The sequence below is a fragment of the Cryptomeria japonica genome, chromosome 10 (genome assembly GCF_030272615.1).
Source record: "Cryptomeria japonica chromosome 10, Sugi_1.0, whole genome shotgun sequence".
Classification (NCBI taxonomy): Eukaryota; Viridiplantae; Streptophyta; class Pinopsida; order Cupressales; family Cupressaceae; genus Cryptomeria; species Cryptomeria japonica.
Window position 1 is genome coordinate 919049742 of NC_081414.1, and position 21263 is coordinate 919071004.

The 21263-nt window shown below is 35.8% G+C and overlaps 1 protein-coding gene across 8 annotated transcripts in view; it reads left to right on the plus strand.

Annotated features, from left to right (window-relative positions):
• The window catches only part of LOC131036200 (uncharacterized), a 60419-nt gene extending 46284 nt beyond the window's left edge, over window positions 1-14135 (plus strand). For 2 of the 8 annotated variants that reach the window (XM_057968041.2, XM_057968043.2), the window contains exons 11-14: window positions 3203-3272; window positions 3597-3677; window positions 12205-12284; window positions 12379-13097. In XM_057968041.2, the coding sequence (XP_057824024.2) occupies window positions 3203-3272; window positions 3597-3677; window positions 12205-12284; window positions 12379-12457 (310 nt within the window). In that variant the 3' untranslated portion in view covers window positions 12458-13097. Of the gene's footprint in view, window positions 1-3169; window positions 3273-3596; window positions 3678-12204; window positions 12285-12378; window positions 13098-13301 lie in introns of those variants that run through there. The other 6 variants (XM_057968035.2, XM_057968036.2, XM_057968037.2 and 3 more) reach the window with 6 other exon arrangements.
• Window positions 14136-21263: the final 7128 nt, after the last annotated feature.

Sequence of the window (21263 nt, forward strand, 5' to 3'; positions counted from 1 at the left end):
CACGACGACAAACATAGCAGCACACATTAGTTGCTCGATTTGCAGTTGTTTTTTCTGTAGTTGCGAGTTGCATTGAGGTCGCAAGTTGCATTTAGGTCGCGCGAACGCATCAGTTCCAGTCTGCAATCGTGAAAGCATATGTTTCCTCTGGTTTATATTTTATAAATGTGTCATCGTTTTGTAATGATTTCAAATCTATTTATCAATGTTAAACTATTTAGGCAATTTAAAAAGATATATTACATATATTTATTAAAAATAAAAAAAATTACATAAGGCGAATTTAATTCGAATTTTATACATTTCGAATTTTTTCCTTGTCAAACTTCATTTGAATTTCAAAGCTGTTGAACTTCGAATTCAAATTCGAACCTGGTGACTTAGCTCTACATTGTGAATCAACAAATCATCTAATACATGCAATCCTATTAAGCCCATGGCTTTCTCTAACTTGTTTCTATATGTGAAGTTTTAAAACTCTTAGTGAATTTAGTTTTTGTTGCACCCATTTCACCAAAGTCCCTTAGATTGTAGTAATTAAGTGATAATTGTGCGAGTGAGGAGCTCAAAAATCTTAGGTTCTACCATGATAAGCAACAAACATTAAGAGTGCAAAAATATAATTAGCACTTAAATCATGCCTTACGCTCCCCAAAAATGTATTAATGTTGTAATTGCAATCCCTTAAATAAAAAATAATGGGCACTGAAGTGCAATTTATATAATGGACAAGTATAAATCAAACATTGGTAACATTGTGATTTTTACAATTGTTAGAAAAATGCTTGCCAAATAGAAAATTGGAGGTTACAAATAGATTCCTTGCAATTGCTTGATAAATTAAAACTTCATTTTTGGGCCAAAATTTGACTTTGTGAGCAAAATTTGTGCTGCAAAATAATAGGGTAAAAATAGTTTGGAATTGAAAACATAGTCACCTAGAGTATAATCTAGAAAAATAATTTTCACCACTTGCTCGGAAAGAGCTTTCTCATGCCTATAAGAATGCTGAAAAATACCAACTTGGGTGAAAGTTATGGCTCGTAAAAAAATTTTGTTCTCCAAGGACAAAAAAGAGCATCATGGATACTATTCTAGGTAGCTAAGCACTTAGAGTTGAAGATCTGGGTGGAGTTGTGCCCATAGGGTGCAGTGGAGCAGATTTGGTGGTGCAGCGCTGGTTGGATGCATACATATTGGTGATGAGGTGGAGAGCTTGTGGAGTGGAGTAGCTTGTAGATCTTAAGGCTTTTAACCTTGAACACGACTAGAAGGTGGGCCTCCATTGTGATTGTGGGCTTTGAGAACACTTAGGCTGACAAAATTGATCACCCTGCTAACTAGATAGGTGTTGATATTTGTGGATCCTTGCCTTCTACATGTAAATTGCAACTTGCAAAGGGTTAGAGTATGACCTTGTGCATAGTGGGCCAACAAAAGAGGTGGGTGGTAGGGATCTGTGCCAATAGGCACTTTGCTAGTCAGTATGTGAGGTACGTATCTTTGGACTACATATGCCTACAAAATAAATATTTATAGAAAAACCTTAAGAAACGCAAAAGTACCCTTATGGTACTAGATGATGCCAACCAATGCATAGAGGAGTAGTAGGCTTGAGAATATGTTAATGATGTAGGGATGGTGTAGAAAAATTACAGTATGCCATTGACAAAGTATGACACCTAGAAAATTAGAAATATTTTGACAACTGTATGCTTGATATGATTGGGGTAGGGGCCCCCAAAAAGTTGCCCTCCAAGACTAGCCAAGCCTGATTGAGTTTACAAACGATAAAAACAAATTTGGGTATTTTGGACTCAATGTGATGTTAGATTTGGACTAGGACGCTCTGTTTTAGAAATCTTTGCATAAACTCAGAAAAGAGAAGGGGCTTGCAAATTCAAAGCTTTGATACCATATTGAAGTCAACAAAAAGACTCATAGGAGCAAAAACACTCTAAAACACCATAAAATCCTCTACATAAGAGAAGCAAAGTAAATGTCGTATGCCAATAATGGTACAATGTGTATAAGATGAATGATATACAAGAGAACCCTTTTATATATAGGTAAGGGTGAGACATAGGATAATATAGAATTATGACAAGTGTCATAATCATATGACTTGAGACACAAAAAAGATTAGGTAATATACCTTGTTCACATCAACATTGTTAACTTGTATAAACAATCTAACACATGCATTGCAGGTAACACAATATCTCCACATGCCTTAGACCTTACCTTTTCACTTCTGAGATTTAAGCATCATATGACCACAAGACTCGTTTTTTGGCTGTCTATTTTGTGTTAATTCCTTCAGTCCATTCTGTAGAATCTACTGTTTCCTCATACTTCAAAGTCTCTAGCAAAGCTGAAATAAGCTGATTTGTGTCCAGCAGAGAATCTAGGATGTTAGCTAATACATCCCATTGCTCAGCTTGTGACAGATTACAAGGCCATGCAGAGTATACAAAGTGTCCATGTTATAAAGGGGTATAATGGGCCCTCTGTTAATTTAATATTTGCAGAGCGAGTCAACTAATTTACAACTAGAATGAAATAGACAATTGATTAGCTAAAGGCAAATATAACTTAGGGACCCGCATGACATAAAAAAGAGTATCTAGCCTTTGAAATGTCAGACAACCTGCTCCTTCAACCACATAAAAATATGATACTGGAAATCAAACGACATTTTTGATTATAGAAGACCATGGACTTTGGCATGAAATGTGAACTATAACATGATTACCTTCAGGCATTTCCATTGGACAATAGAGTCTAGAGCCTGTCAATATAATCTTTGATGTGTAAGAGGTTAATCTTTGTATCACCAGTTTCCGATGTAGAATAACTGATGATGGACTCAATTATTTTGCGAACCTGCAAATCTGATCTGTTATCCCCCTTGGACAAATAAGGGTGATTATACAACATGCATGATCTGAGTGAATGTTTAGACTTTTGCTGATAAATCTTACAGAAAGAATGTCAATGTCTGTGGCTACCTGATTATGAATTTCATTCTGATTAATATTAATAATGTAATCTTATAGGTGATAAGACCCCTAATAATAATGGAGGTTTTCCAAGTAACTCATTTTCAGTTTTATTTTCTTTGCTCATTCATTGGTTCTGTGCTTGATTCTTTAAATTTTCATAACAGACATTTGTTGAGTACCCATTCTTATATTGGCAGCTATAATACATTTAGTGGTTTTCCTCCTGAAGTGGTGAAGAAGATGGCTAAGAAAGAGCTTGCTGAAGAGGTATGGATTTTTTTCTTCTTCTTTTGATACCTTATAATTACTGCTTGCTTTCTCCATTTGTTCAACTTGTTTGTTCTTTTGCTCTGACTCTGCTCTTCTATTTTAAAAATTCAAGACCGATCCTGTGTTTACTTTGTTTTTCATTGAAAATGTCTTAGTGTGTATCTCTGCTTTTAAATGTTATATCTATGTGTTGGTGTGGAAAGCTTAGTTAGAGTATAAGCTTGGTTTTGTGTCTAGTTTATTTTAATTTCAAGTCTGCTTTCCTCTTTTATTTGTTTCGCTATTGGTTCCATATTTACATATTTGTAATTAATATTGTAGGTTTGGAGACTGCAAGCTGCTTTAGGAGAGCAAGCAGAAATCACAAAGTACAGTCAGCAAGAGTATGACAGGCTACAAAATGTACAATACTTTTTTTTTTTTCCTTCTTATTTTGCAACATCTTTTTTAGGAAAATGTCAAGATTTTTACACAAGGCTAACTTATTTACTAAAAGAATGCATCGGATTCACTAATTTTATTAGCTGATTTGTTATATTTTTATTGTTTTCTATTAGGAAAAATCTGAATTTCTATTCATTTTAGGAAAATGTCAGAAATTTTTAATCCAAGATTTAGTTTTTCGTATTGTAAAGTTCTGTATGCAAAAGTGGCCTCCATACTTATTGGTATGCTAATCTTTGTGAGATAATCCTGTGCTAAAACTTAACAAAAAGTGAAAAACCAGAGAAAGGTATATCCCACTTAGAGACAGTGCAGGCATTCCCATACAATAAGCACCGAGAGTTCAAAAAATACATTAAGCAATAAAAACAGTGGAAACTAAAAGAAAACAGATAATAGCCATAAGAATCTCATTATTAAGCAGGAGTAAAGCTTGAAGCATAATAGGTGTTGGACAAAGATAGGTAAAGCTTGAAACATAATAGGTGTTGGACAAAGATAGGTAAAGCTTGAAGCATAATAGGTGTTGGACAAAGATAGGTAAAGCTTTCGAGTTTGCTATCATCAGCAATCAATCTCCACAACGACACTGCAGTGTGCACTATAAACAATGATTTCTAGCTTAACAAGATAAATCCATAATTCAAAATTGATGGTGCACCTCTCCTTTACTTTCACTCTCACTCAATGCAATTAGGATGCCTTCAAATTTACAAAACATCAATAATTTCTCCTTTTTTTTTTAATAAAATTTTTCTGCATGTTTTGGATTCCTAGAATCTTATCCAGAGAAATCGAAAATATCTTTCTCTTTTGGTTTTCTGAGATATTCCTGAGAAATCTATGGGTGGAACTTCCTTTACTGATGCATCAGCCTTCCTGTAGAGCCAGTCAAGCAACACTTTAATTTCTTCATACTGAAATTTTCATTTTTTTCAATCTCCCAATGAGCTGCAGAAGATCTACAATGCTAAGAAACTGACTGTTAACTATTTTGAACCTATGATTCAAATGCTCTTGTGATTTTTCCTCCGACCTGATATAACTGTCATGAAATTAGCCTTCACTAATTAGTTTAAATATACTTTGAGGCAAGAAAGGTTACTGGGGCAATTGATTCACCTGAATTTCCTCGAGCTATTTGAACCCAAAGTCATCAGGTGGTCTGGGCGCCAGTGGTGACAGAGAGGGAGAATATGGTACATACTTAAACAAAATCTCATCTTTTATGTAGAAGTGATATATTAGTGATGGAGCACATGAATCAGATTGTTGAGATAAAGCGATACCTTCTTATAACTGAACTGCAAGACAATATTATGCAAGTTCTGTATGATCAACAAAATGTTGAACATATCAACTAAAGCTGCAACATAATGCCCCCTATCTCAAATAATAGCTCGTGTACATTAATATACAAGTGAGAAAGATGAAGGGTCAACTTGGTAGTTAGATGGAATGCAACATGTAGCTCTCTGATGGTTCATATTACATGTCCCATATTTTCAGCAGATACTACTGAACTAGGCTTACCTTATCAGGGTGATGTGGCAGGCATTAGATAGGATAAATTCTGGTTTTGCATTTTGGTCACCTTTGGCTTTTCTTGAAGCAATGCCAAAGTTAATTAGTGAAGAGGTATTCAACTACTGTAAGATGATCAATGTCCTAGATGCTCCTGGATAAGTGTTATATTGAAAGACTAGGGAAATTCTAAATAACACAAAATTTATATTGAGATCTAATTTAATTAGGGGTTTTTCAAGTATCATAGGAATTCCTTGTAGGTAAAAAATGGGAGGTATTCATACGAAGGTAAAAATATTTCCTTTTTTGGAAAATCACAAAAATATGCTTTCTGATATGGCATTAATTATATCATGAAGTATCCCAACCTTTTGTGAAAACAGAATGAACCAAACAAGTTTATTGCACATGATTATTGTTGCAATCAACATTTTCTTATTATGTTTCACTAATTTCCTCAATGTGCAACTGTCATTTTAAATCTTTTCACCTTATAAGATCAGAATGCATTTCAAAGTAAGAAAGAGTAGTTAATTGAATACCGTAATCACTCTTTTTGGGATATTCCCCATTTTTGCCTTAAAACAATACTATTATTCAAATATGATAATGGTTTTTATCAAAGATTAAGAACATGATAATTTTCAGATCAATAAATCATAACACAATACTCATAGTCAATCATATCACTAATTCTCTGGAAATACTTGCAAATCTGCTGAATTAGAGGTTTTCATCCCTAACAAGAGTGACAATACCAAGGGTTTTCGTCCTTAGCTTGCCAAAGAGCATGAAAGGGTTTTCATCCTTCCAACTCTTAGCCCACCTTGGTAAATTTTCATCCTCGTCAACTAAGATTTGGGTTTTCATCCAAACTTGGTAAGAGCATGAAAGGGTTTTTGTCCTTCCAATTCTCATGGAACTGGAAGGGATTTTGTCCTTTTATTTGCAAGATACTACCTAGAATTCAAAGCTGATAACTTGATGTATTTGCTAGACTATTGCTGATTTGATTCTTTAATGGATTATACTCCAATGAATTTCTGCTTTATATTTATTGCTGAATGAATGGATACTCAAAAATATGAATTTCTGAGTTGATTGGGTTTCTTGGATGATTGATGCTTGAATTGATTTGCTGATTTGATAAATTGTTTGATTGTTTGATGGGTTGATTAGTGAATGCTTGAATGATTTGTTGATTTGATCCATTTGTTTGATGGACTGATGAGTGACAATATATTGATGTTTGCTTGGAATGATCTCCATATATATATATATATCCTCCTTGTGGAAGAGTCAAATAATGATCTCCATATATCTCACACCATCACTACTCTTGAAAACATAATTTACTTGCAAAGTGAAATTATGTTCTATTACTAATTGGTTGATTGAATGCTTGTTTCTTTTATGAATTGATGATTTATTCAATGATTCTCTCAATGAAATGATTTGCCTTTTATATCCATTTCTTGAAGGAGTCACCCACCCTTCACAAGCCATGAGTCAGCACCCTTCATTGCTGCTTTTGAGAATAATCAATTTTTTCTCCAAATTGATTGATTGCTTCCTTCTTTCCCGTCGAAGATTGATGGATTGATTCATTCCTTTTATACCTTTAATTCATGCCCTTTGACCATTCATTAAACTTAATTAACTTTTAATTTAATATTTTATAATTGCATTATATTTTATTTTTTTCATGATTTTATTTATATTTTAATTTATTATTATAATATTATTATTTATTACTAAATAATAAATCCCATTTCAAAAAAGGGGACATTACAATACAATAACTTTGCTTTTAAAGCTGAGGTTAATGATTGTGTCATGAAAAATAAGGTCATGTTAGAAGGTTAGAAAGAACTCCTAGAGATTATATGGAAAGATGGGCATAAAAGGTCAATAGGGCTTGATAGTAGGACATTTACAATAGCAATAGCCTTAGAAATAACTCCAAATCTTCTTAAAAAGGTAGCTATATACAGATAATTTTGCAAAAAAGCTCTACTAAGGAGATAGGCAACAACCGGTTGATCCAAGGAGTCCAAGACAAGGGCAACAAAAGGAGACCAAGAGTTCGGAGCAAGGGCCTACATTATCATCAATTACCACCAAACAACCAATGCAGGATTTGATGTGTAATGTCTCCTATTTAATTACTTGGAAAGTGGGGACAATTAACTAACACTTTAATCACAGATGACTAGTTTCTAAGTAATTAACACCAACCTTGAAATAGATAATAGTAAATACCACTTATAGTAAGAATTATAAGTCATAATCTGCTATATGAATATATCCTGATGTAATTGACATCTGAAACAATATATATATATATTCTGCGACTTTTATTTGGTGTAATGGATATGGTGTTCAGAATTTGTAATATATATGATCCTTATCAAATTGATATGATGTAATATCTTTGCTATGTTTGATATTATGGTAGGTATTATGCAATGACTGTATACTATGAAATACCTTTCTGCCGTTTCTAATATGACTGTATACTTAAGCTGTCGGTCTTCTCTTTGTCACCTATAGTGATGATAATTAATTGCTTTGTCTGATCGTTCCTTTCAAGTATGCAAATAATGGCGCTGTGCCTAATTGTTACCTCTAATCTGTGCAACTTGAATGTTCCAAAGGCAGATGCTCAACTGGAGTAGATCCAGATATGGACACAAGTAATAAACAAACAATCTTTGATGCCTTGAATGAATGATGGGAATGTCTTATTATATCTGCATTCTGAAATGATAAGTCACTTAGTAGAGACATGTCCCATGTCCCTTCAACTTGCCATTCTTCATAACAACTATTAATCGTTTCCTTCATTATTATTTTGGTCATCGATTAGACTTTGCATTCTTTCACTATAATCCACAGTTGTAATCACTGATGCCTCCTCATAACTTAATCAGGATATAATATCGTGCCTCTTCATTAATATTAATTCCATCGGTAATGATATAGATTATTATAATCAATATCGATTATTCTTATGTTGCTACTAATCATTAATTAGTTAAATCGATATGATTGGTTAAGGGATGCCATCCGCTTAGTCTCTGTTTAACTATATTGTCGTTTAATGATTCTTATTGTCTTGCTAACATCATCTTCCTTGCTATTGCTTTGCCTCATACAAGTTGCTGTTTGCTAAATCTTATTGCTGTCAATAACATCGATTATCCTTAGCCAAGGAGGCTCTATTGATCATCCTCTATCTCAATAGCTATTGCTTATGTCGCTGTCTTATCATTAATATTAATCGATGCTTAGTCGATTCTCTTATAAACAAGTTCGATCTGCATATTGTCTATTGTTTGATATTTTGAACGGTGTATATTATTCTCTATCATAGACAATCGAGCTATTATGATGAGATGATTGATCTGTTTATCATGCATCCTCGTTTACTATTGCCTGTAATATCTTGGATAGGATGTTCATGCCAATGATGGTTCGGATCTCTGATACATTCTTGATCCAATTCTTCTTTTGTGAAAGTGGTCTTCTTACTTAAAACAGACATGTTAGTTCTGCAATTTTGTCTCTTTTAGAGACTTCACAAAATTGTAGAATCACGTGAAATATTAGTGGTGTGATGTGAAAGATGGGGACATGACATGATGATCTTGGGAGAATGGCCTAGGATGAAAGGGCATGGTTGGATAGAATTAGATGCAGGGTACTCCTTCCAAACACTCTTAATATCCATGGTTGATGATCTTTCGTAAATAGAAAGAAAAATGCTAATGCAGGACAATTGTCATAGAATGCATTGGCTCTAAATTTGGGGGGGTGGTTGGCCCTCTATGCCAGAGATAAGTTGATTCTCTGCATTTGGTAGGTGAAGAGGACACAGTTACCAGTTTGGTCACTTGCAACAATCACTACAAAATAACCAATTCAAGATCTTATGTTCATGGGAGAATGGCTTGGGATGAAAGGGCCTGCCTCGACAATCCTAGAAGTAGGGCATTCCTCTTAAACCGTCTCTTAACATCCATGTTCGATCATCCTCCACATGTACAAACAAAACTATTAATGCAAGTTATTGTCATAGTGTGGACTGTATTATCCGGAGTGATTTATCCTCTATGCCAGAGATTGTTGATTCTCTACATTTGGTGGGATAAGAGGAAAGGGTTGCTGTGGTGGCCAACAGAAAGACACTAGCTACAGGTACTCATCCTTTGCTAAAGACTAAGAAAGGATCAAAGGCCTCTCCATCACCTTCCATTCTTGAAAGTTGAAAGTACAGAAGGCCATCCATTTTTGTTTGTACCTGAAGAACAACCTATAGATCAAAGGGACCGTTGTTTGTATTTTAGATGTCTTCTATGCTACACTTTGTGGGGGAGGAGGGTGGGGTGAGGGGGGATTTGTTGCGGGGGGATTTCACTTTTGTGCCATATTTTAAGTTATAAAAACAAACAAAAAGGCCAAATTTGCCGCTTGGGAGCGGATACCCTCCAAACTCACTGCAGGTACAAATGGACCTCTAGGCATTTGGTGGGACCTTGGGTGGCCCCAATTGCAGATTGGACCCAGATCCATATTTGGGCTGGACTGGACCCGAATAGCGGGGCTAGAGCTTGCGGACCAGGAACACAGTATATAAGTTGTTTAGTGGGGTTTGGTAATAGGTCCCTCCCTTTACAACTAGCAAGGTTACGACTTTTATTTGATGCTTTCCCAATGGGGATACTGCTGAACTTGCATATCTCCTAAATGCACTCCTACAACTTGAATGCCTTACCTACTTCATGCCTTATTTCTTCTTCTATAAGGCATCCCTTTTGTCTCCTCAATAGTTTGAATGCTTTTTGTAATGTTCCTTTTTGTAAATGCCCTAGTTTTTGCCCTAAAATTACAATTCCAAGTAACTTTCCTACTAGGGTTAGGGACATAAATTTAATAATATGTTACCTCTAACTTACTGGGGAAATTCAACCATAGGGAAGCTAGGATAAGGTGACTTGATAGGTGTCTTAGAGATCCATTCCTCTTGGCCTCATGTGGCCCATGCCATCCATATGAGGTAGTGTTCCCCTTCATCTTGCCATCCATTTCGCACTTTCTATGATTGGACTTCTTGGTGTATTAATTCGCCATGATGAAGGGATGAGGAGTATTCACAATAGGGTACCCTGGAAGCTCATCCCTTCTAAATCCCAAATGCAGTGCCCCTTGTACCCCGTTGGCCTCGTGGGACCATTTGGTCACCACCATGAGGTGGCATACCTAGAAGAGTACCCCATCGCTGTACCCCTCTTGTAATCCCTCATTTCCTCTACCATGGCTGACTTTAATAATCATTTAGAACATATAAAGAATCTCATTCCTTGACTTTAATATTCATTGATTCACTTGATTCACTTGATTCATATCTTCCCTCCTCTTATCACTTATCAAATGATCTCTTCTCCCTCTTATATCTCATGTTTGAGAGAGTCACAACTCTTCATTAACTTAATTACATATTAATTATATTATATTATGTCTATTATTATTTATTATTATATCCTATTTCAAAATGGGGACATTATAGCTTTGTCTTTCTAGCTACTCTTATAGGGCAGTTACTCCTTGTACCTCCTACTCTTCCTGCATGCCTACTACATGCTACCATTGAAGCAGGAGTATCATTCTAGCATGCTCACTGGCAGTAAGATATCCTTGAGGAGAATTGAACCTTGGTCTCCAATGTGAGAACCAAGTGGTCCTACCAATTTACCTTTTGACAGCTGAACCCAGCCATATTGAACCTGGGAACTGTTTTAGCTATACTAGAGAAGCCATTCATGAACTGGTAACATATCATGAAAAAGATGGCACAAGTAATTTAGCCTGGTTATTGATAAGTTCTATGCTTAATTGAGGCAGGAGCGATTCCATGGCTATTTATTCAGCAGTTACAAAGACTTCTAATAGAAAATCTGGTGGCATCTTTATTTCTATTAGTGGCACTTGCAGACTCAATCTATTATGGTCAAACATTAATTTCCAGCTAGGTCTGATTTCTGACATTGCCTATCCCCCCCCTCTCTCTCTCTCTATCCCTCCATAAATGTACCAGTGCATACCCCAATGAGTGTAGTGATACCAAAGGGTGAGCACAAGAGTTGAAAACAAAACCGGAACATCTCCCAAATGAAGAGATAAGGATAACGGATTCAATTCTCTAGATGGGTTTCCACTTTGCTATGTTGTTGTACATGGGATGATCTTGTCTCTGGCCGAAATGGTCTGCTGGAATTGTTCAATCCTGATATTTTCAACAAGTGAAATTGTAATGCTGTTTTGATTCCAATCGTATATGTCACCATCAGATAAATCTTCCTTGTTTTCCCCTATTTTGATTTTGCTCTGTTCCAAAATTCACTCATAGGATTGTTGTCTCTCAACCAAATCAGATTGAATGATTGTCTGATCAAATTTAGATCAGTATCGTCATTTTTGTGTTCGTCAGCAGGTTGCCGAGAGCACTATTTGGTACCAGTTGGCATCGATTCCATGAGTTGAAGGAAAAAATTAGAAGCTTGTAGTTGAAATTTGTTCATGTGAAGCTTGAGGGTTTTGTGCTTTTAAAGAAGCTATAATATAAATTACTAACTGGCAAATGCTCTTCACTTTGTCTATTTACAGTTCAATAGTGGAACAAATTCCTCAACTAGTTGGATACACTAGATGGTTTATATTGCTTGCAATTAGAAGTTTCTATTACATCACATGATGACAAGGTAGAGAAAGTCCACAAGACATGACTGTAAAACTGCTGGTGATGTTAATAGTAGAGACTAGAGAGAAATAGCCAAAGCCATAAATGCTAGGAAATAATGCAAATAAAGGGCAATTGGCATTTGAGTTTTAGATATATTGTTAATACTGTTGAGACTCTGCTGAATCTAAATGCCTTAATCCTTTTGGTCTGTTTCAGGAAAAGGTTCTATGTAGAATATGTTTTGAAGGAGATATTGCAGTTGTGTTACTTCCTTGTAGGCATCGCATTCTGTGCAGGTTGGTTTGAGCTCCGATACATTTTGATGATTTTCTTAGAACAGATACAGGAGATATTTGACATGCAACACTATTGTTTCTGTTTTCTTTCCAGCATGTGTTCAGAGAAGTGTAAAAGGTGCCCCATTTGCAGGGTTTCTATTGTTGAGCGTATGCCTGTCTACGATGTGTAAATATGTACCTTTATGAACGTTGGAAACATAATGTTGCGGGCAAGTTTGAACATTCAGTCATCTCTGAATTTTCTACCAATTTTCCAAGGATAGTCTTCTGCCTGTTCTAGGAGAAGGGCAACAATTGTAATCAATGTATGATACACTCAAAAATTGATATTTTTGACTACGGTTGTTGCTTGTTTTTTCGGTGATGGCTATAAATGCAACTCTGGTTTAACTGAAATTCTATTGGTGAAGAAATTATTTGAAGACCAGAGTTCGTCAATTGCATCTGCTACTATACAGAAGTTTACACTAATGTAAAAATCATGTGAGATTGATTCAAACATTCTCCCTTTAGAAATACTTCAAGGTTTGGATTAGAATTGACAAGATGTTTATACATGTAACATATTCACGATTCGATTGTAATGGAGTGCTCAGTTGCAAATTGAAAAACATGTATCAGGCTTGATTTTTTGTGAGAACTGTAAAGAAAGTTCTTGTAAATAGCATTGTTTATTTGGAAGGGATTCTGAATGATTGTGAAACAAGATTTTCCTCATTTTGTGTTGAAAAAATCCATTCTGAAATGAAAGCTATTGCACATTCTTGTATTAACCACAAATTGATATTATATTTCGTTTCCTTTGTGTTACCCTTGAGTATGTGGCTGGAATTGGTATTGCTATTTGTTAGAACTTGTTTCTTTCTGAGAAAATGCAAGATCTCACCCAGCATCTTGACCTGTGGCTAGTATTGGATCCTGGAGTTAGCTATCTCAAATGGTTTAATCTGTCATATGTTAATCTCAATTCAATTCTGGAAACTGCAAAATTGTTTATATCTCAATTTTTTGCAGGAGGCTCTCAGAGTTGATAGGGTATGGCATTTTAGAGAGGAGCTGCAACTTTTCCACTAATGAGTTTACAAGAACACTCTCAGTTTTCTGTTTTAAGTTTTATGTTAACAAAGTTAAATATCAAGAACACTCTTAATTACCTTGCTCCTCCAGGGACAATTAGGGAAGATATATGACCAAAGAGCAACATGGAAACAGTGCCAGGTGCAGCTGCAAAGTTTTCAGCTTAACAAATTTAAAGAATTCAGTATTGTAGTGAATTTTGTATTTTTAAGTTTTTATGCCCATGAATGAAACACAAAGGGCAACACTTTCAATATGAAATTTGGGGAGATTATATGGCCAAGAGCAATATGGAAAGAGTGACAAATCAGTTGTGAAAGAATCTGGGACAAATGTGATGTGGAACATCACTATGAAGGTTTTCAAAATTGTTACTTACAAACATATAGACGACCAAAGAATAATATAGAAAGAAAATTTGTATTGGAAGAGTGGGAACAAGTGTGATTTGGGGCTGGAAGCTTTCAGATAACAACTTTTGCGAGAACCCTTTTTCTAGTTAATTTTGCCATTTCAAGTTTTAAACCCATTTAATTTTTTATCAAGCAGAAAGAATTTGATTCTCCTTGCTCCTCATCTTGGGGCAATCAGGGAAAGACAAGTGACCAGAGCAATATTGAAATAGTGATCTATTGAAAGTGGAAAATCACTCGTGGAAGAAGCTGTTAAAAATGTAGGGTGGGACATCACTACAAAGGTGTCTAAGCCCAGAACTTCTGTATGAATGAAGCACACATGAAAATGTAAGCTCGTGTGCAAGTCAATATAAGGACTAAAATATCACTTTTGTGTAATATGTTAATAATGTAATAAAATGAGCATCAGAAAATGTTAAGGATGGTTTTTAATGTGTACAATTGACGAATGGTGTGTGTTATCAATTTATACTCGTTATATTTATATTTTGATGATGGTTGAAATTATATAATAAAAAAGAAATTTGACATTACCATAAAACATATTCGCAATTTAATAATTTGAAAGGGTAAAAACGTCTTCAAGCATTGCATCAAATTTAGAAGTTTCACGATGACCGACGCTTCTCCTGCTTCTCCTCCTCGATGAGCAAATTTGAAAATTGCCTCCCCCACATCCGTTTGCAACAGCTCCCTTCTTGCTGCTGGCCACGGTGCCGCCTCTGTGCCCGTCAACAATGCTGCGACTGTTCTTCCTGGGGGTGTGGCGACAACTTTCCCAGGGGATGTGTTTGGTGCTACTGTTGCCACTTTTACCCTACCGTCTGTTGGAGATGGAGTTCTTTGGATGGCTTGCGTGCCCCCTCTCATTTTGTTGAGGAGCTTGTCGTGGGTTCTGGAGCTGCTTTGTTTGGTAGAGCTGATGCTGCCAATGTTGCGGGTCCTAAAGTTTTGAGACCTTTTGCAGGTGGGCGTAGCTTTGCTTGCGTGGCTAGATCTGCTGTTGCTCATCCTGATCTGCCCTTTTCCTTGTGCCAAGACCTCTCCTGTGGTGGTCTGTGGTCTGGAAGTTGCTAAGAATATTGATTACTACCAACGCATATTATTGGTATGCAAATTTATGAGTTTGTGGTCTTCTCTCTTGAATCTCCATCATTGGGTGAGTGTTTCTTGGAAACCTTTGGTTGCTTGTAGCATTGAGCTTTTCCCTTGTGCTAAAGGCTTTTTCATTGTTGCTTTTGCTTCTTCCCTTGAACACGATTTAGTGTTGGGCAAGTTGTGGGTTTGGGGAGGTCACTTTTTCTCTACCAAACCTTGGACAACTTCTTTTCACTCCCTTACCGAACTATTCAATGTGCGTCCGGTTTGGGTTCACCTACCTAATCTTCGTCTTCATTTTTGGGAGCACTTTCGTTATGAGGCCATTGGTAACTTTATTGGTCAATTCTTGAAGGTTGGTGATGCAACGTCCTCTATGGGCCATTCTACTTTTGCCCGTATTTTAATTGACATTGACATTTCCAAGGCTCTCTCTGGGGATGTAGTTCTTATGGTTGGGGACAAGCTTTGGACTCAATCATTGGACAATGAGGGCCTTCCCTTTCTCTGTCGAAGGTGCTTTTTTACAAGTCGCTTGGCTTCGAATTGTTCTCTCTTGACACGAAGGGTCTGCTATTTGGTGGAAGGATGCTACTGTTGGTCATTTGATGGTCAATGCTGTAGATACTGATGACTCCTCTAAGGGGGATGACGACTCCTCTTGGGATGAGGCTGTGCCTCTTACTGCTGTTGAAGCCCCTGTTGAACCCCTCGGTGTTACTGACTTGGCCTCCTCTGGCCTTATGATTGCTACCCTTGTTCTACACCATGGATCCACTCCTGACAAATCAACTCATGGTGATGTTTTGCTACAGCAGCCTGCTGCCATTCTATTGCAGCAGTCTGTTGCCGATGCTGACTGTAACTTTGCAGGGCCCTCTCCGCCCAATCCTTACTTTGATGGTCTTAATGAAAGCATTGCCTGGACCGTGGTTCGTCGTAGGCGAAAGGGAAAATCTTCTCCCCTCCCCCAATTTTGCCTTGGCTCGGATGATTTTCCCCATCTTTGAGCTGGGTTTTGGGATGTTGCAGGTTTGACATTGGTTCCTCGGGTGACCTTGGTTCCATTGGGGTTCTTACCCCTGCTTTTGTTTCTTTTACCGCCTTTGGGCTATGTTTTTAAGGGTCTACACCCTTGTCTGCGATTTTTGTAATGTTGATAGTCTTTGGTTATGTTAAGGCTGCTTATAATAAAATACATTTGCAATTTACATGAGGAATATTAACATTACTGAATACATGACAATTGACAAACACAAACAATCTATTGTCAATGTATGGATGTAAGTAAGCATTTTAATTTTTGAATTGCATGCCACTCAACTCAGATCACTGTTTTTGATCCCCTCATAACCTTTTGTTTTGCATCCGTGTTTCTTAATGCATTTAAGTTATTCCTTGATTTTTAAAGGCATGCTTGTTTTCTTTTTATAATCAACACTCCTCTTTTCAATCTTGCTTTGCATGCATAATTTTTTTATGCATGCAAGAAATTTTTCGATTTTTCAAGGCAATCTTGTTCTTTTTTTGTAATCAAAACTTTTTTTCCGAGGTCTTTTTCTTTGCATGCACACTATACTTAATTCACGCAAATCATTCCTTGATTATTTTATTTACAGTATGATAGTTTGACCTTTTTAAAGCAACTTCACCATTTTGTTTTTATATTTTTGCATGACGTAGTCCAAAATATAAACATTTCATTAATCAAAGTTGTAGGAGCAAAGTTTTTTTGTAGTTTTACAAATACAATATTGGGTTGTCATAGAGAAACAATTGGCAAGATCAGTTGTGGTTTCTTTCTATGTTTTGCTCGTAGGTTATGTCTCACCCTCTTGTTGTAAACATAGAAGTTGCATGCTTTGCACTTGTCATACATCGTTTCACACTCACATCAGTGTCCACTCTTCTAACATGTTTTAGGGTGCATTGAGCCCTTTTCCTTGACCTTTTTCCTCCCCAAATTGCTTATATTCTACATCACATTTGGATACTTCTTTCTACCCTTGAACAACTATCTAAATTTTGGGAGCATCACATGGATTTTGACGCTTCTCTATGCCTTTTAAGTTGCTATCCTAAATTTGAGCTTTTATTAGCACCCTAGTGTGATGTGTGGACATTTGCACAATACACCAGTGTATAATGAATGTTTAAATATTATGTGTAGACACTTAAAATTGTCCTATCTAATTATTTAAGCCTAATTCTTCTATTAATTGAACAAATCTTTATTTATATAATTAATTCATTTATCCTTTTCTAGCCTTATTTCTCATTTAAATAAATATTTTTATTTATTTAAATTGTCATTTTTCTAAATTAAATAAATATTAAATGATCCCACTTCTTTTATTAATTAAATAAATATCTATTTATTTAATTAATTCATTATCCTTTTCTACCCATGACACATGTCATTCATCTCTTAATTCCTACACTACCTACCCTCTCATTATTTTCTTATTTCCTCTACCTACCCTCTAATCCTAGTCGACCATCTATCTTTTACACCTCTCAATCTTATCCCTTCATTTCTTATAGTGTCTTCTATATAAGGAGATACTTCCTTCATCATCAATCCCCCTACTAATCGATCCTTCAGACATTCTACCATTCGAACTTTAATATGCGATCAAGCCTACTTGAAACCACATTTCCGTTCTTTGTTGAGCTCTTGTGCACACATAAAATCTGAGAGCAAATATATCAAACAAGATTAATGAAGATAGGAAGAATGGAGATCCAAACCCTATTGGACATGTGATGGTATAATCTTTGTGATTTCATTTGATTTGCATTGTCTTAGGTAATCTTCATATGTTACGGTGGATCTTTGTTGTTGTTGGGCTAGGGTTTTGTGGGACATGGATTTTTGTTAGATCTATGTTTTTTGTAGATTTTTCTAACCTAAATTGCTGTTTTGTCAAACAATTTGGAGAATAACTTTGTGTAGCTAGGGTTTTGGACACAAAATTAAGATCTTGGAGAGATTTGATCCTATTTCACAAGCGTCTTGAAAATTTTGCACCAAAGTTTGTTGGCAAGTTGAAGACAATATCAAGAGATCTCAATCCAAAATTTAGAATTTTCGGAGCATATTTGTATTTTCTATGAATTTTGAATGAATTTTCATAAAAAATAACTTTGAGATAAATGAACGAATTTTTCAGGTTTTCTTATTTTTTTGGAAATCTCTCCAATTTATACACATGATCTGTTCTTTGTGATTTTAATTTGGATGCAAAATATTTCCTAAAAAATCAGATTTTTAAAAATTAAGGTTTTTCATTATTTTGATCACATCTCACAAACTGCTTTGAATTTTTCCATCTAATTTTTGTTGCAAGTCAAGAATAGTATCATAAATTCTCAGTTAAAAAATCAGATTTTTTGGATCATATTTGAATTCATAAAAAAATAATTTTTTATGCATTTTCATAAAAAATTAATTTTGAGAGCAAATTAGCGATTTTTTCAGAGTTTGTTACATTTTTGGAAAGCTCTCAGAATTATACACATGATCGATTCTTTGTGATTTTAATTTTGATGCAAAATAACTCTTAAAATATCGGATCTTTAAACGTTAGGGTTTTGCATTATTTTGCTCATATCTCACAAACGACGTGAAATTTTTGTAGGAATTTTTGTATGCAGGTTTGGAATGCTATCAGGAGTTTCTAGTAAAAAATTCAGATTTTTTGGATCAATTTTGTATTTTCTATGATTTTTCATAAAAAAATAATTTTTGGAGCAAATTAGAAACTTTTTTGGATTTTCTTACATTTCTGGAAATGTTTTGAAATTTTACAGGTGGTATATTTTTTATGATGCAAAATAACTCATGAAAAATCAGATCTTTGAATCTATAAAAAAAACGTCCTGTCGAAGGCCCCTATTTCACAGTGTCTTTTGGATCTAAAATTTACTTAACTTGTGTGCTTGCAGGAGGGGTATTATTACAAAACTACTAACAAATCTTTGTTGCAGAATTTTGGCAAGGGTTTTCTTTTGATCTTCATTGTGTGCCTTTTCATAGATTAACAAACACTTCAATTGGTACACTAAAATTGAATCAGTGTCTTTTGTGTCTTGGGCAATAGGCTTTTTTGTGTTTATTTTTAGAGGGTCTGTCTCCCCGTATGCTCATTAGGACTACTAGTGAGGAGAGAACGACCCAAATGGTAGCGAGGAAAACCCACCTCTTCCGAACCACTATAAATAATTGTATCCATGGTGAAAGCCATGGGTAACGTGTGCTGATTAGTTTATATCGACACTGTCTCCCCATAAACCCATTTGATCAAATTTATCTGATCAGTAGTAGGGCATAACCCCTACTGGCTAGGAGCCTTCTGTATTTACAGAGCTGAAAGTGCCACATGTATGGCCAAACGAGCAGATGCCCTTACTAGCACCTTTTTGTTTTAAAAAGCCAAAATCTTTCTAATTGTTGGGGTAGGAGGTCGGACCTTTGGAGCGGCCCACATACATACAGTTCTTAGTAGAGATACAAAGTTTGCTATGGGGAGTTTTTGTGGAAATTGATGCTTGGCTGCCCCAGAGAAGTGAGTGTCGAGGGTGGAGCCAAAGGGGTCAAGCATCTAAGTATCCACTCTGAATAGCGTAGCTTCGGGGGAAACCCCATGTGGGATCAACAACTATTGTCCTGACCAACCATAAGAATTGTGCTTATCTTCTTTTGAACATTCAAACATTCAAGATCAAATATCAAAACATTGTGTCTTTTGTGTGTTCAAGTGTATGCAAAACATTTTTATATCAAACAACACACTTTCTTTTGAGTCATTTTGAGTCCAAACACTTGCAAACATTGAGTCCTCATCAACATTGTGTCCTCTTGTCACAGAAAAATAGTCAAAAATCCAGATTTGGTCACAACAATTTTACACATTGGAAAAATAGCACTCAGATTTTGGAAACGCATCTGTGTAGTGTTAAAAAACGTGTGTGTCATTTAACTATGTCTGTGTAGGACAGAAACACGTCTGTGTCATCAAAAGAAAAACTACATTCACAATATCTCAGAAACGCGTCTGTGCAGTGTTCAAACACATCTGTGTCCGGAAACTGTGTCTGTGAAGTATACAAGCACGTCTGTGTTTAGAATTGAAAAAAAAACTTACAGTCCAACAAATAAGAACAGTCAGTTTCAGACTTATTGAGCTTCCTAGGTTATCTCTCTGGGTTTTCATCTAGCATTCAACCTATTTCTGGGTCTCACAAAGTCCATCATTGCTTTACATCTTGCATTACATTCATATTTGTCTAAACTTGAGTCAAAAGGTCACTTGCTTGTCCTCATCTTACTTCGTCAACACACTACATACAACAACATTTTGCTAAGTGGTCCCTCATCAAGGTCTATCACCTTTGGGTTTTATTTGGTCTTACTTAGAGTCAAGGTCAACTTACCTCATCAAGATAAACTATCATCTCTTTGGAAGCCACACCTACTCTACTACATACATACTTGGTCTTACACTTTGGACATTGCAAGTACATCTATATTCATTTACATTCCATCCAACTCTTGGTCTTCCAAACTATTTCCATTTTCTTCTAGTTTCACACATCTTGGTCAAGACCTAGTTCATGGTTGAAACCCGTTGCAAGCTTCTAGGAGAGAAGCTAAAGAGGCTCAAGAGTCTGCAAACATGAGTGCTTATGAGTATGACAATGATATATTCTTCAATTATGATAATATCACATGACCCGACATGGACCCTTACAAAAACAATCAAAATGTTGAGCACATGGATAATACAAACAACAATGATACACACAATGACGATATGGACAACTTTTCCTTACATTCAACAGAAGTGGAAGACTCTATTATGGATCCCCATTTTAATAGTCTGGTTGAAGAAATCATGAGAAGAGATAGACAATATTTCCTACAAGTGATGGCACAAAGTGGAGCCAAGATACCTCATGATTTTGACATGTCTCAAATAGTGGAAAATCAACCTATGCAAGAAAGTCAAGTCAATATGGATCAAATGAGACCTAATAGTGGAGGTAGTAGAGGACCACGTTTTGTGCCTGAGTTACCATCATCCTTGTTTAAAAAATTTGAGGTCCCAAATACACATGGTCAAGCTTATGATACTCATGAAAGAGCATCTCATGAACAACTCCGTCTACGCAGACCATTATGGAAGTCTTATGCGCAGATAAATACACTCAATTGCATACCAATGCTAAGGACCAACCTCCAAAACAATTGGATATCTAGAGGCATGCTCAAAATTTGGATACAAGAAAACCCCGTGTCAAATTTGGGGGCACTACACAAGAACAAACTTATGACATGCCTATAGAATATGATATGCATGGACAAAGCAGATATTCCATTCCT